The following is a 15,312-nucleotide window of genomic DNA, read 5'->3' on the forward strand; positions in this document are numbered from 1 at the left end:
GTATGAAGGGGAGAGCAGATGAACAAAGATAAGTCAGTGTGTGGACTCAATAGCCTGCTGCCTCTTTGAGACTCCTGCTTGGACTGCTTGCCAAGGTGAATGGAGTGTGGAGCCTCAGGGAGAAGGAGAACAAAGAGAACAGAATAAAAGCCATTGGGACAGACGAGTGTGTGTGAGAGAGAGAGAGAGAGAGCAGGAGAAGGAAAGCGGTGAAAGAAAGGATTGCGTTGACTCACAGACATGCGGTCTTTCACCTGGATCAGTGCGCTGCTTCTGCTGCTCTATGTCTGGTCTGGGAGCGCCAACACCTCCAGGTGAGGGAACAACAAACTGGAGACCGCATGAAACTATTGCACTGTCCTGTAACTTCAGAGCGCTGTATTGCACAGGATTGTTCAGCTTGATGTGGCTATCCTGCAATTTACACATATGGGGCCTGAGGTACTGCAGTCTGTGGGTACCATGCATTTGAGAAAAGGGGAATCGATTTCTTAGCAATGTAATGCAGATAAATGCCAGTCAAGTGCAGTTGTCACTACACCAGCCATAAGAGTTTTAAGATCACTAGTTAAATCTGCATGATAACTTAAATTATCTGACAATTTAGAACTTGTCGTGTCAATTTTGGAGACATCGTTTCTTAAGCAAAAAAATATGCAATTGATACGTTTTAAGAAAATAATTGCTTTCGGTGGCATGTATGGACATTCACACTGTGAATACACATACATCGTTGACTATGCACGGCATGACATTCAGCTCACTAAAAGTGGAACGGGGGGGGGGGGGGGGGGACACCTGTTGCAAATGCAGCCCCTCTCCTGTGGGCTATTCTGGTTGATCTCAGATTCCTCCAGTCCCTCTGGAGCCCAGGCTGCTTTTAGGAAGCCACCAGAATGTCAAACATCTGGGCCATCGAGACTAGCGCTCCACACTTATAGAGCGGATATAGGTTAAGAGCGCTCCACGCGGATATAAATTAAGAGTGCACATAACCCGTATTTAAGCCATGCTGACATGGAGGGACAGGTATTGTGTGACACCTGCACTGCCAAGAGTAACAGTTCCTAAATGAAGACTGCATTAAAACTTCTTCTTGGATTCACAGAAATATATCTAGGGCAACGTGAAGCTTGCTGCAGATTTAGTGGGGATATTTTAAAAGTAGTCACGTGCCATCTGTTCCTGTAACTTAGTCATCAAGTCAGGGGTTTAATTACAGTGGAAATGTGGTATAAGTGGAAGCACAGGCTGGAGGTGTCTTTTTAACACTCCTGTCTGTCTGGGGGGAGGGAGAGAGAAAGAGAGAGAGAGAGAGAGAGAGAGAGAGAGAGAGAGCGATCCTGTCTGTATGAGTACTCTCATTAAGGGTCTCTTGTACAGATGAGAGGGGGCTTGTTTATTTGTATCTGTTTGTTTTCCACAGCGCAGCCATGTATACAGTAATTATCCCTGTAGACTGAAAGGAGGATCATATCATATTCATAGATGTGTCTATGTGTCCTCATAGCTTAATGTAACATAAAAGCTGACCAGCCGATAAGGCTAACTTCTCTTCCCCCAATACAAGGCAAAGCAGACAAATCTCAGCCAACCATCCCGGTGTGTGTCGTTATGGGAGAAGACTAGAATGTTGCTATGGTTGGAAGAAAAACAATAAAGGTCAATGTGAAGGTAAGGTATTCATTTTAACTTCTTACTCAGTTTCTGTTTTCTGTTTGATTAATGAAGATCATGTACTGGCTGTGTTTCAACACATAGAACAAAGGTTTCAGCAACCAAACTCCAACTGATATGATGCAGACTGATGAACTTTCACGTTCAGTTCTTTAATTAATTCTACTATTTCACTTCATATTTTATCATAACAATTTCCTATCCTCCACTGTAATGTCGAAACTGCACTTACTTTAAATAAATCACGATGGGAATGGTATTCACCAGAAGAAAATATAAAGTAAATTGCCTCCAGGAAAATAAAAAAGGACTTGCCTGAGGTTGGAAAAATATGCAGTTGTTCTTTCTCTAGTGAACCTGTTTGACCTCACTCTAAACCACCATTGCTGTTTCTGATATATCTCCCTTGCTGAATACTTTACCAGCTCAATGTGAACATGGCTGCGAGCACGGAGAGTGTGTCGGCCCCAACAAATGCAAATGCTTCCCTGGATACACAGGAAGGAGCTGCAGTCAAGGTCAGAGCGTCTAATGGGAAGGGTTGATTATGAACTCTCGGCTTCTTGGCCTCTGTCTAATTCATGGATATGTCTTCCTCCTGTTCTGTCTCTTCAGATCTGAATGAGTGCGGCTTGAAGCCACGTCCCTGTGAGCACCGCTGTATGAACACACATGGCAGCTACATGTGCTACTGCCTCAATGGCTACACCCTGATGCCAGATGGCTCCTGTACTAGTGAGTGGATGCCTTCAAACCTCAACTTCCTTGTGTCCAGGTCTCCTCTAGACTTGTTTGGGTGGTAAATCAGAATGACCAAACCTGTCTCTCCCCCTTCTCTGTGGCCGTTCAGACTCGAGGACCTGTACCCTGGCCAACTGTCAGTACGGCTGCGAGGAGGTGCAGGGGGAGACGCGCTGCCTATGCCCCTCCACAGGCCTCCAGCTGGGGCCAGACGAGAGGTCCTGCGTGGGTGAGTGGAGGTGGATGATCACCTGGAGCTGATCTTCCATCTAGATTCTCCAGGCTGATTGTGCAGGTTCCTTAGTGCTGCTGACCAGCGGCGCTGACACCACATAAAAAAGGTCATCTGTCAGTCAGAGCCTTTAAAAGCAGCATATTATATGGGCTGACAAATGGTCTGGCTCCAGGCCTTTTACATAAAAGCCCCATCGTCTGGGAGCTCTGGAGACAAAACATTGGAGCGTTTCTTCTACTGAAATGCTACTACTAAAGAGAGACAGCAGTTAAAACCATATTGTTCCATTTAAGGTTGTAAAAACAATGGGAAATGGCCATACAAGGGAATCATAACTTCACCGTCTACCACCATCATCTCTCAATGTAAAAAAACATTCAGAATAATGGATGTTCATAAAAGTTTTCACTATGACATAATAACCATGCCCCTTATCTCGTTCCTTTAGACATTGATGAGTGTGTGACAGGGCAGAATCTTTGTCCTTTCAACCGACGGTGTATCAACACATTTGGCAGCTACTACTGCAAATGCCAGAATGGGTACGACCTGAAATATGTAGATGGAAAATATGACTGCGTAGGTAAGGAAATACTTTGAAGAGAACTACTGGAATTCAATTTGAAATGATCATGACAAGGCTAATGAATGGATTTCACGCTGATATTTTAGATATCGATGAGTGCCTCTCTGGAAGCCACAAGTGCAGCCACCATGCTGAATGCCTCAACACACAAGGATCATACAAATGCAAATGCAAGAAAGGCTTCAGAGGCAGTGGTGTCGACTGCACTGGTAAGACTACTATTCTTTATGTGAAGTCTAAACCTATAGAATATAGAAATGCTGCATTTAAAGATTGATTTATTTGATGACATACACAATACTACCCTGATGGGACTTGAAGCATGTGTTTATGGTATGGTAAAATCACTATCTGTCTTGCACACTTTCAGTTGCTTCTCAGTACCATAATTCATCTGCAGTCTTCAAAAAAAGACTTGAAAAAAGTCAACAAATATGAGTCCTGCCAAAGACAGTTTCCTGTTTTCAGACCTTACTGAACTCTACAGATGTCAGGGAGAGGCCGTGATTGAAATCACACCTGTGTAAATATCTGTCTTTGTATGAAGCCCAGTGATCTGAAGGACAGAGGAAAATGTCTGGCAAAGAGGAAAGCCATGGTGAAATCCCTGAGCTGGACAGGATATCCTTAAGAACATAGGTGGCATGGCACACCCAGGAGGAAGCTAACTCTTTTCTCAATCAGGTGCATGCTGGTCAGGGAGGATTTGTTTGCCAATGAAGATGCCTTTATGTTTTATAGTCAAGCCCTTTTATCAGAGCTCGTGGGACGGAGACAGGGGCAGTGCAGATGAGTTCCTGAATGGTGAGACTGGATGGAATTCAAAGCAAGGCTACTAGCTTTTGACCTTCACGCGCATCTCCCTCTCCCCATCTCTCTCTCTCCCTCTCTCCCTCTCTCTCCCTCCCTCCCCATCTCCCTCCCCATCTCCCTCTCCCTCTCTCGCTCTCTGCTTCTGCACCCTCACTGCGTTAGTCTAGTGCTTCGTGCTGCGCACCCCCAACTCCAGAACTCAAGCCTGGCTATCCGTACACTTCCACACAGCTGTTTTCACCCCTTGCAGCCAGCATGCGACCATGTTATGGCTTACAGATGCAACCACTGCGTAGGACACATGCTTTGTAGTGTGCCAGTGTATGACCATGCCAAACATGCATGAATGAATGAGAAACCTCATTTGTCTGCTAATTTATGAGGTGTCTGAAACGCTGAAATCTCAAACGTTAAATAATTTTGCATAAACTGTCCCCCCCAAAAGCAACATTTGGATGATATATACAGGTAAGGTTTGTTTTTCTCATCGAAGGTAAAACTTCAGAATTGAGGGAGGAAAAACCCACCCTTAATGAGAAAAAAACACAGAAAATCTCTTTGACAGATGCAAACCCTTATCCTGTCCCTGTAGCACTCCCAGACTCCCCAGTGAAGCCGTACAAGCCTGATGTTGAGCAGAAGAACGTGATCCCTGAGCCCGAGGTGACCGAGGCACCCCGCCCCCGCCTCCAGCCATTCGACTACGAGGGAGGAGTCTACATAGGTGGACCTGGAGAAAATGTTGCAAAATTTCGCGAAGAGGATTACGGTGAGGAGAGGGGGGATGGCGGCAATGAGGAGAACCAAGTAGACAGTGAGGAACCACCAAGAGGAGATGTTTTCAGTGAGTGTCCCGTTCTGTTAAAAAAAAAAAAATCATATGTATTATAATGCACACAACGGTATTCCAATATTAGCTCATTACAGTTGTAAACTATAAAACTACTGTTTAAATGTCCTTAGCATTAAGGGCACAACGTGACTGTGTCTGGATAGAAAACTTTTGACCTGGAACCTTTTACATTTCCCAGTGGTCTGTTTTGATGGCCAGGGCTGAGGGTGATTTATAAGGTCTGAATTCTGCCCTAATTACTGGCAACACAACTACACTCCACATATTTGTGCAGCCTCAAGGCTGTCTGTCTGCCAGACTGCGCAGGATCACTTCACCCATTTCAATAATAAGATACCACCACCTCCCATTCTATTAGTACTTGCGAAATGCAAGCATTTAATATAGCAGCTAACCTTTCAGGCTAATCCGAGAGGGACACTTACTCAGATATCTTAGACACCTCTGTAGAATGCATGGTGCCAAAAATCTGTATCTATTACAGGAGCTGTGTGCATATGAACTTGGGGTTTTATCAGGTGATTCTCAGCTCTTTAACAATTTAAGGCAGTAGAGTTAAACAATGGCAGGTTTACTGTCACAGTAATTAAAGGCTGAAATTGGCTCTTTGCTTATATACTTTAATAGTTGTTTCAGATAAGGCCGGGGTGAATGTTGCACTGAACTGCCAGATGTCATCCTGATGTCAACTTGAGGATTACCACTGAACAATGGGTTTTGTCAACTCAGACTCCTGGACAAAAGTGTTGGTTAATGATCTTCATGACTAAAAACTCTTCTGTAAGACAAAAGATTTTTAAAAAAAATCAAGAAATTAGCTAGATAGAATATGTCAAATTCAAATGCTATTGTTAATAGCTAAAAAAAACACTAGCAGCTGTGTCTGAAATGGCTGATATCCATGAGGTATGGCAACCCCTGGCTGTGTCTGAAATGGCTAATATCCATGAGCTATGGCAACCCCTGGCTGCAGCAGGGCAAGTACACAGAGATTCCATAAATCACTCAAGCCACCAAGCACAGCCCAGTCTCTAGCATGTTCTACTGAATACATTCAAATGCCAGGATTCAAATCATAGGACATAAAAACACATTCATTGTTAAAATGCCACACACCAAAGAAATATCTACTTGTTTATATATATTTATGTATTTTGTGCCTATTTTTATTTATTTATTTATTATTTAATCTATAACTAAAATAAAATAAATAAATAAATAAGTAAATATGAATAGCAATGTCAGACACAAACATTCACTTTGGTGGCTTTCATATATTAGTGAAAAAAACACAACACATGCTTTGTCCTGCCTGGTACCAACCTCAAATATAGAGGTATGGGTTATTAAAAGAGTCCTTTGAGTCAATATGGGTGGCAGCACAGAGCTCCTGACAAATTTGACAAATCAGTGACAACAGCATAACTAGAACCTTTCCATGGCCTGTAGTCTCAACCTCCCAATCAATCTGCAACTCTCCAATTTTCACTGTGAAGTAAACATGAGGCAGCAGAACATGTATCAACAGAGGAGCGTAGGGAACCAAAAACAACACAGGTCATCTCTCTGTGTTAACCACACTCCAGACATTGTTTGGTGCACACACTGCATTAGCATGAAAACCGAGAGTGATGGTAACAATCCAGGGTCTCTGCTGCTGATCTGGATCTTTATGGAGACAAGTTGAAACCTCTGTTTGGTCTCAGTGAGCAAGAGAAGACAAGCTCTGAGACATACATCAGCTCCAGGGAGGAATTCACAAGCACTAGCCCGCTGTGTGTGTGTGTGTGTGTGTGTGTGTGTGTGTGTGTGTGTGTGTGTGTGTGTGTGTGTGTGTGTGTGTGTGTGTGAACCCCAAGACACTAGTCTCTCGGTGGCCTGTCCTCGGGGCAGAGAGGGGGGCTAAGACTATGGGCCTCTTATTATCATCCGGTAAAACAGCTGTTGAGCAAACATGCCTGACTCTGAGGGATACTCTGTCATCAGCCCAGAAATCCCTTCAAACACCACTCTTCTGCTTGTCCGTGTTCAATTAGCGAAGCTCGGCTACATCTGGTTGTCTAGCAGAGCTTATAGACTTTGCTAGGGCATATCTGAGGAGTTCAAGCTGCAATATCTTCTACCCTGCGTATTTAAAGGAGAGATGACAGGTAGGCAGGTGAGCACACGCAGATAGCTACTTTTTTATGTGAAAGAAATGCCTTTGAAAAGTATCTCTCTGAGGACATGAATTCCTCCTGCTTCAAAATGCCAGGTAATTCCAAAGTCGTGACATTATAATATATCCATCAGCTCTGTGTTTTGCACTATGTGGGAGTAACATGATAACATAGGTATGTTGCAGACACAGCTGTCCATAATTACAAAAATAATACATTTTGCTTGAATATTTTGAGTATGCTTAATAAAGTGAAACTTATTCTTTTTGTGAGTGTAAAAAAAACATGATTCAGAGGAGCAAAAATGTAATTTTATCTATTTGACCCAACTACTTTCCTCTCTGCACTGGCTGTGATCTCTTAGAGTATAAACACAAAATGATTTAACATAGATACTAACCATATTAACCCTGACTATCTTTCCCAGCTGCTGAGGAACTCAAGTCAGTGTATGGTCCCCCTACCGAAGTTAAGGAGATCCAAATTGATCCAACACAGGATGGTAAAACTGATTTTTCGTGTGCACAACATACCTCAGACTTTCATTTTCTCCTGGGGAAATGAGTAACAATTTGTGTATTTTTCTGCCTAAAAGAGTTCATCACAGACTGCAACTTTGATCAGGGTGCATGCGAGTGGATGCAAGACCAAGAAGACGACATGGAGTGGGGGGTTTCCTACCATGACAATGGTAACATGTCATGCCATTTAACAATTTCTTAGATAAACTTGCATAAAAACTGCACTGTAAGGATTATTAGACAACTAGTAAATGCTCTGTTAAATTTAGATATATTCACCCCAACTCAAATGCAGTATCATTTTCAAGTTGGCGTGAACTATAGCCACTATAATACACTACATCAGATAATGGCCATATTTCACATTCATGCAGAAAGCCTCTCAGGCATGGCTAATGTCAGTCACCAAAGAGCTAAACTGGACTCGGCTGCAATGTGTGTAATGTCATGAGTAAATTGTCAGTCATTGTAATATCCTCTTTTCAAGGGCTGGTATATTATATGGCTGTAAGTGGCTTGTTGGGAGAGAAGAATGATGTGGCCCGGCTCAAGCTACTTCTTAATGACCGGGCCAGAAGGACCAGCAGCTTCTGCCTGACCTTTAACTACCGCCTGGTGGGCCACCAGGTGGGCACTCTGAGGGTGTTGCTGGATAACGACACCAATCAGCTGTGGGAGAAGAGACACACCCGCAGCCAGGAGTGGCAGACGGAGCTCCTCACCATCACATGGGAGAATGAAGCACCAGAAGAGGTGAGACACTTTGGGGGAACCACAATTCAGCCTTTGGTAACAAAAGCAGCTGCTGTGCATATTCTAAACTCAAGACAGGTCCTTTTTCAAATAAATACATAGACATGCGAGAGAAAATTAATTTGTATTTCAGACTGTAACCCATGGTAATGCTAATATGGTAAGCGTCTATAGGAGCTGAGTTACAGTATGTAACATTTGGGGCTTAATCATATACAGCACAGACCACACCATCAGCCACGTTAAATATCTGTTTGTTTTTTTCCAATTACGTTTGAAACAAAATTAGCTTAAACTTCTTGCATCACCTGAATCCAATAAAGAGAGGAAAGGTTAAAATAGATAATGTTATTAACGTATTTAGGCTCACACATGTCCCTCATATGATGATCTACAGAGTATGTCCTGCATAAATAGTTTTCATTATTTAACAACACAGAATATGTTACAGATAGTTTACTAAATAATCCCACATTATTTGTCACAGACGGGCTCAATTAGTTAACGCTGATGCAGACTGCTACACAACATTGTCACTACACAATGGCTATATACATTTGGGAGGTAGCCTACAGCAAGTTGCACTGCCCGAGACTTGAACACTGCTTCATTCAGACTCAAAGACATTGACGTTCTATTTTTAAATGAAAACAACATTAGTATTATAATTCACTCATACGTTCTGAAACAATTTGGTCTTCATGATAAATTCAGGAAGAGACAAGTTTATAACATGTCACTCTATTTGGAGTGAACTGAACTGTGTCACTGAAAAGCATTATTCAAAAGCTGCTTTGTGCCTTGCAGGTCATCTTTGAGGCAGAGCGTGGCAGAGGTACTGAGGGAGAGATCGCGCTGGACAATGTTGTACTGACTTCTGGGTCCTGTCAGGACGATGATGCCGGCCTATTTTAACTAAGTACTTCTTTCAGACAAAAGAAGTAATTCCATGGCATAATACAACAAGCTCTTAGTTAAGAGCAAGTAATCGTCACCAGACCAACTGCAACCACAACTTCAGCTACCCATACAAAATTACGCTTGGTCTCAATTGAAATGGATATATGGGAAGAACATTTTCAAAATTAGCAATATTTTGCCAACATGTTTCTCTTGGGAGGCAAAATGTTGTAAATCTGAGGAAATTATTCAATATAGAGGAATTACCAGATACATTAATTTCTTTTTTAGATGCAAAATGCTAGATTGAAAAACTCAGGTGCATGACGTAATAAACACACAAACACACACTGACACACACTGACACACACACACACACACACACACACACTTTTTAAATTGCCACTATGCTGCAGTATAGCTCACAGCAGAATGTAGTATGTGTGTAACAAGTATAAGATAGATAAAAGCAGATAGATTGTGATAGTTTTTGAAGATGTCTGAGCAGTCTCCATTCACTGTTTGTATGATTAATGATTGCAACTTCATTTACTGCTGTACATTTTGCTTTCATAATGTATAACATTAAAATGTTTCCTTTTTTACAATTTTTTCCTCTGAAGTTATTTAACAAACAAGAAGTAGCAGCAGCAATAATAAACAGCCGATAGCACATGTTTGCCCTTGAATAACTACTGACTGTAACCTTCAGTTATGTTGAAACTAAACTGAAAGACTCTCTACAAATATCTAGATTTGTAAGTTAGTTTGTAGCCAATGCATAGTTGGTAAATTGATTCCTATCCCAGTGCATGGCCTGCAGAGACCAGATATGGGTAGCCTTTGCCATGCAGTTCAATTGTTTTATTAAACACCATTTAATTTCTTGGGGCCATGTGGCAGTCGAAAAAAGTAGGCCTATATTTTAAAACTGTATTTTAATTTAGTTCTAACGCCAACTAAAATGTATTCCTTGTTGTCTTATCTTGGATGTGTATTATACCACCTACTTATTGGCCATTTAGTAGACAGCTGGCCTAGCCATAAATAATAGCTTAAGCCTAACTTTAACATTTGGGTTTTTTGCTTGTTTTACATGAGTGCGCAAAAAACACAGCTACTGCATTTCTTCCAGTTTGGTGAACTGGGTAGTTAGGTACTTACCGGTTCTTTTTTCTGGGTGGCATGCATCATATTACCGCAAGGTGTGACCGGAGTGGATGCTGGGTCACATGAGACTAGTCGGAGGCAAAGTGGCCTAACCGGGCACCGCCATATCACTGGATGCCGCAACACCGTAGGAAGAATAATCATTGAACACTGGGAAGGGCAGAATCTGATTAGTCAGATGTGGGCACGTCTCTTTAAACAGTAAGTACACTCTTACGAATATCTTTGAAATTTGCAATTCATTGTAGTTCTGAAGTCGTAGCTCTGATGGCAACCTTGCTATAATAAGAGGGTAACATTAGTTAGCTACTTACGCTTAGCTGACAAGCTAACTTGCTTCCATGTCAGATATGTATCTTTCTAGCTAACTTTCAAACAACTTGTTTATATATGTATGTATAAAATATAACGTTATGTGGTTGCTCGCGAGCTAATAAAACGATCTACTGATTTTTGCAAAGGGGTTGCATCGTCATGTGTACTTTCGGCCTCTTGCTGTCATGTGTGAAATGTTTAACGTTAGCCATTGACGTCTTACATACCCTTGCACTGCTAACAAACTAATGTTTGTTTGTTGATGACTTCCGTGTAGTCTAGTTCGCTTATGTTTCGCCAACCGCTCTGAGACATTAAAAAGAGTTCAAGTCTGAATGGTGACGTAGCTTATGTGTAGATACATATAGGCAATATATACAATAGACAAACGTTACAGACGAAAGCTGTGTTGACGTTTCACGATTTGGTTTTACTGTCGACTCAGCCCGTCAGCGCTAGTAGCTATCCAACCACGATGTGTTGTTGTGTACCTAACGTATCTGTTCAGAGAGCCCGGATATCTATATGAATGAAGCCTGCAATACGTGACCTATGCGTGTGCAAAGACAGCCTAGGTCATGAAAAGCAATAAGCTTTACACATGTTCAGTCAATTAGCTAGTTAACATTAGCTGGCTAAGTAAGCTCTACGTCACGTCCATTAGCAACCTAGCCATAATGTATGAATAAGGGGAAGTCGTGGAAGCACTTGACAATTTCATGGTGACATGCTAAATGGACGAATTACATTACATTCTGTGTTATTTACAAGTGAATTCAGTTCATGGGATTATATCTGCGGTTTTGTTACAGGTGGTCAAACTTTGGTTGGCTTACATGTTGTCCCTTGTTAAAATGACCGACGCTAACCGCCTATTCATGTGACCTCGAAGTGTAGCACATGATCCTGCCCAGCTGAGAGGTCGAGGTAGCGAAAGTTGTCAACGCATCGGTGAGCTTCATCCTGCCAGGGCCAGGCCATACACAAGTTTTGAACTGATCATTCAACGCATATTTATTTTCATCAAGTTAAGATTGATACAATGTACTACAAATGTAATAATTTACCGCTGAAACAGTCCTGTAGGTTTTGGGGTGGTATGTATCTTGGTTCAATTATTTAAAGGGAATTTTAAATATAAATGTTGTTGCTGCAGATTGCCGGACTCTCTTGAAAACTTCAAGATTCAATTATCACATGTCCGAGGTGAGTGTTTACTCTTTTATAAACTCAATTGTGTATAGGTAAAACAAACAAAACAACCCTATCTAACCACTGTAAAGGTATCAAGTCCATTCATCATCCTGTTTTCAGACTGTACACACAGAAGACCCCAGATCTTGAGCCATGGCATCCAAGTCGTCCCTGCTGAAAGTCATTCTGCTAGGGGATGGTGGCGTGGGGAAGTCCTCCCTGATGAACCGTTATGTGACCAATAAATTTGACACTCACCTTTTCCACACCATTGGTGTGGAATTCCTCAACAAGGACCTGGAGGTGGATGGCCACATGGTCACTATGCAGATCTGGGACACAGCAGGCCAGGAGCGCTTTCGCAGCCTCAGGACTCCATTCTACCGGGGCTCTGACTGCTGCCTGCTCACCTTCAGTGTGGATGACAGCCAGAGCTTCCACAACCTGGGCAACTGGAAGAAAGAGTTTATCTACTACGCAGACGTTAAGGAGCCCGAGAGTTTCCCGTTTGTGGTGCTGGGGAACAAGGTGGATGTAACGGAGCGGCAAGTATCCAGCGAGGAGGCAAAGCAGTGGTGCCTAGAAAATGGCAACTACTCATACTATGAGACCAGTGCCAAAGACTCCACCAATGTGGCTTCAGCCTTTGAGGAGGCTGTCAGACGTGTATTGGCCATGGAGGAGCGAGGAGAACATCTCATACCAACGGACACTGTCAACCTGCACAGGAAACCCCGCTCTGGCGCTTCCTGTTGTTAATTGTGTGAGAACTAATATATGACAAAAGAACTGATGAAATCCCAAGGACCCCTCCCCCCACTCACACATAATATCAATGCTTATTCCAAACCGAGAGACACACTAATAAGCACTTAATGGTTTCACTTGGTGACATTCCATTGAACTTTACTTACAACTTTTGGGCTGGAGCCTATGATCAATTGGTCAATGCTAATATGAAGGGTAGACCACAGATCAGTGTAAAATGTTTAATTCAGAGCTTGAAAGAAATTGCTGATCAGCATTTGGTGTATTATTATGATAAATAAAGCACTATATTCTAATATTATAACAGTGAGAGATTGCAATACATATATTTTAATAAATAATCAATTCCTCTAACTAAAAAAAAAAAATCTTGTTTTGGTGATGGTATTTTTACACTGTAGTTGAAATGTAAACTTATGGTATGGGATAAAGAAGTGCCAAAATGTATTACAGAAATATTTATAACATTCAGTTTGTAAAAGCATAGGATTGCAAGGTATTAGGGTAGATCACTTTCTAGAAAACTACTGTCCTTATAGACGCAGAGAGATTAAAGTAACTATGACCAAAAAATTCTCTTGTTGATTTATTTATTGATTATATGTTTTAGCCAATTCCCTGGTTCCAGTGCCAAGCCATGAACAGTGGGCTGATTTCGGTCGCAGGGGATGGTTCATTAAAATAAAACTGGCATTGCTCTCTTCATTCATGAAGGCACACGAGTGTGCTTCTTCAGCACCACACCCTTCAATATCCCACATTGCAGTTGACAGAACAGGAGTGTCCCTTACAGCAGAGCACACACACACTACTGTCCTATAGTAAAGAGTGTCCCTTACAGCAGAACACCCACACACACTACTGTCCTATAGTGAAGATTGTCCCTTACAGCAGAACACACACTACTGTCCTATAGTAAAGAGTGTCCCTTACAGCAGAACACACACACTACTGTCCTATAGTGAAGATTGTCCCTTACAGCAGAACACACACTACTGTCCTATAGTAAAGATTGTCCCCTACAGCAGAACACACACTACTGTCCTATAGTAAAGAGTGTCCCTTACAGCAGAACACACACTACTGTCCTATAGTAAAGAGTGTCCCTTACAGCAGAACACACACTACTGTCCTATAGTAAAGAGTGTCCCTTACAGCAGAACACACACACTACTGTCCTATAGTAAAGATTGTCCCTTACAGCAGAACACACACTACTGTCCTATAGTAAAGAGTGTCCCTTACAGCAGAACACACACACTACTGTCCTATAGTAAAGATTGAACCATTTCAGGCTTCATGTTATTGTAAATGAATATTCCCTTTAAAAGTAAGTAAGGCTCAAGTCTGCAAAGTCCACAACAATCTCTAAAATTATATTATATTGGTAAGGAACACATGGAAATGTCATGATCAGTGGTAACACATTTGTACACCAATAGAAAAAAGGAGAGGTACCTGTCTTAAAGGTACAGTATGTAGGACTTAGGGTGATGCATTAGCAGAAATGTTTTATTGTATTCATACTTAGTATAATTCGAGTATAATCAACTGTACCTACAAATTGTTGTGTTTTCTTTCGCTTTGAATGAACCCTTCGTATCTACATAAGGAATGGGTCTTCATCCACTTAATCTGCCATGTTTCCCCCATAACACTGGCACTAAAGAGGGCCTTTCGTGTTTTTATGGCACCTGACAGCCTTCTCAAACACACTTGGAAAGGGAGAAGTATTCAGCCTCCGTAGCTTCTCAAACACACTTGGAAAGGGAGAAGTATTCAGCCTCCGTAGCTTCTCAAACACACTTGGAAAGTGAGAAGTATTCAGCCTCTGTAGCTTCTCAAACACACTTGGAAAGTGAGAAGTCTTCAGCCTCCGTAGTAAATTAAAACATTTCTGTTTGTGAAAGAGGCGTTACTGAGTCTAACTAAAATGACAGAACATGCAAGATAATAGCCAACAGACTTGCCTTGCAAACGGCAACAACTTCACAGTTGGCACTGATACATGCTAGCTAGTTTGTGAATTTGAAAATGTAAAATGAATTTGGGGATGTTATAAAAAAAAAGTTAGTGAGAAATAAATACATTTAAAAAACAAAAACCTACATGTTGCTTCGAGAGCATCGAGTTGAATTTTGACACTTCAAGATTGTTCTTTTCAAGCCAACCATCTGGCAATAACATGCTGTAATAAACATGGCTTGTGAAAAGCGAACAAAGAAGTAAGCACAGGGACAGCTGATGGCAGCCAATGAACACCTGTGTATGAGGAAGCAATGCTCACATGGTTGGGCTCTAAATAGTCAGGTAGCTTTGTGAGAAATGGCACCAGGTGGTGAACTATGGGAACGATGCAGCTATGCAAATGCATACGGAATGAGGGGAAGTGCTCTCATTTTTTTCATATCCACCATATAATGGAAAGTGTGGACCTTTGAAATGTGGCTAGTTAGGACTTTGGTACGATTTCCTAAACAGATCGCTAAAACAATTCACCCTTATTTATGTATAGGTACCAAACCTACAAATATCTGAATTCAATGTTATAGCCAAATACAAGTACAAATAATTAAGCTATGGGAAACCGGAGCTGTTCTAACATGAGGGCATTGATAAAATAATGC

The 15,312-nt window shown here is 41.7% G+C and overlaps 2 protein-coding genes across 3 annotated transcripts; both read left to right on the top strand.

The window, feature by feature from the left end:
• The first annotated feature begins 208 nt into the window (after positions 1-208).
• egfl6 (EGF-like-domain, multiple 6) lies at positions 209-9,843 on the top strand. Of its 2 annotated transcripts, XM_012825103.3 has the most exons (13): positions 209-314; positions 1,571-1,674; positions 2,103-2,195; positions 2,293-2,412; positions 2,528-2,647; positions 3,102-3,236; positions 3,326-3,448; positions 3,981-4,043; positions 4,645-4,896; positions 7,492-7,566; positions 7,660-7,755; positions 8,073-8,338; positions 9,146-9,843. In XM_012825103.3, the coding sequence occupies exons 1-13, from the start codon at positions 241-243 to the stop codon at positions 9,251-9,253; spliced, it is 1,629 nt and encodes a 542-aa protein (XP_012680557.1). In that variant the 5' UTR covers positions 209-240; the 3' UTR covers positions 9,254-9,843. The 2 variants fall into 2 exon arrangements, with proteins under 2 accessions (XP_012680557.1, XP_031416453.1); XM_031560593.2 differs by lacking the exon at positions 3,981-4,043.
• A 589-nt stretch (positions 9,844-10,432) lies between these two features.
• rab9a (RAB9A, member RAS oncogene family) lies at positions 10,433-13,258 on the top strand. Its single transcript, XM_012825106.3, has 4 exons — positions 10,433-10,609; positions 11,536-11,674; positions 11,880-11,929; positions 12,038-13,258. The coding sequence occupies exon 4, from the start codon at positions 12,071-12,073 to the stop codon at positions 12,674-12,676; it is 606 nt and encodes a 201-aa protein (XP_012680560.1). The 5' UTR covers positions 10,433-10,609; positions 11,536-11,674; positions 11,880-11,929; positions 12,038-12,070; the 3' UTR covers positions 12,677-13,258.
• Positions 13,259-15,312: the final 2,054 nt, after the last annotated feature.

The sequence above is a fragment of the Clupea harengus genome, chromosome 2 (assembly GCF_900700415.2).
Source record: "Clupea harengus chromosome 2, Ch_v2.0.2, whole genome shotgun sequence".
NCBI lineage: Eukaryota > Metazoa > Chordata > Actinopteri > Clupeiformes > Clupeidae > Clupea > Clupea harengus.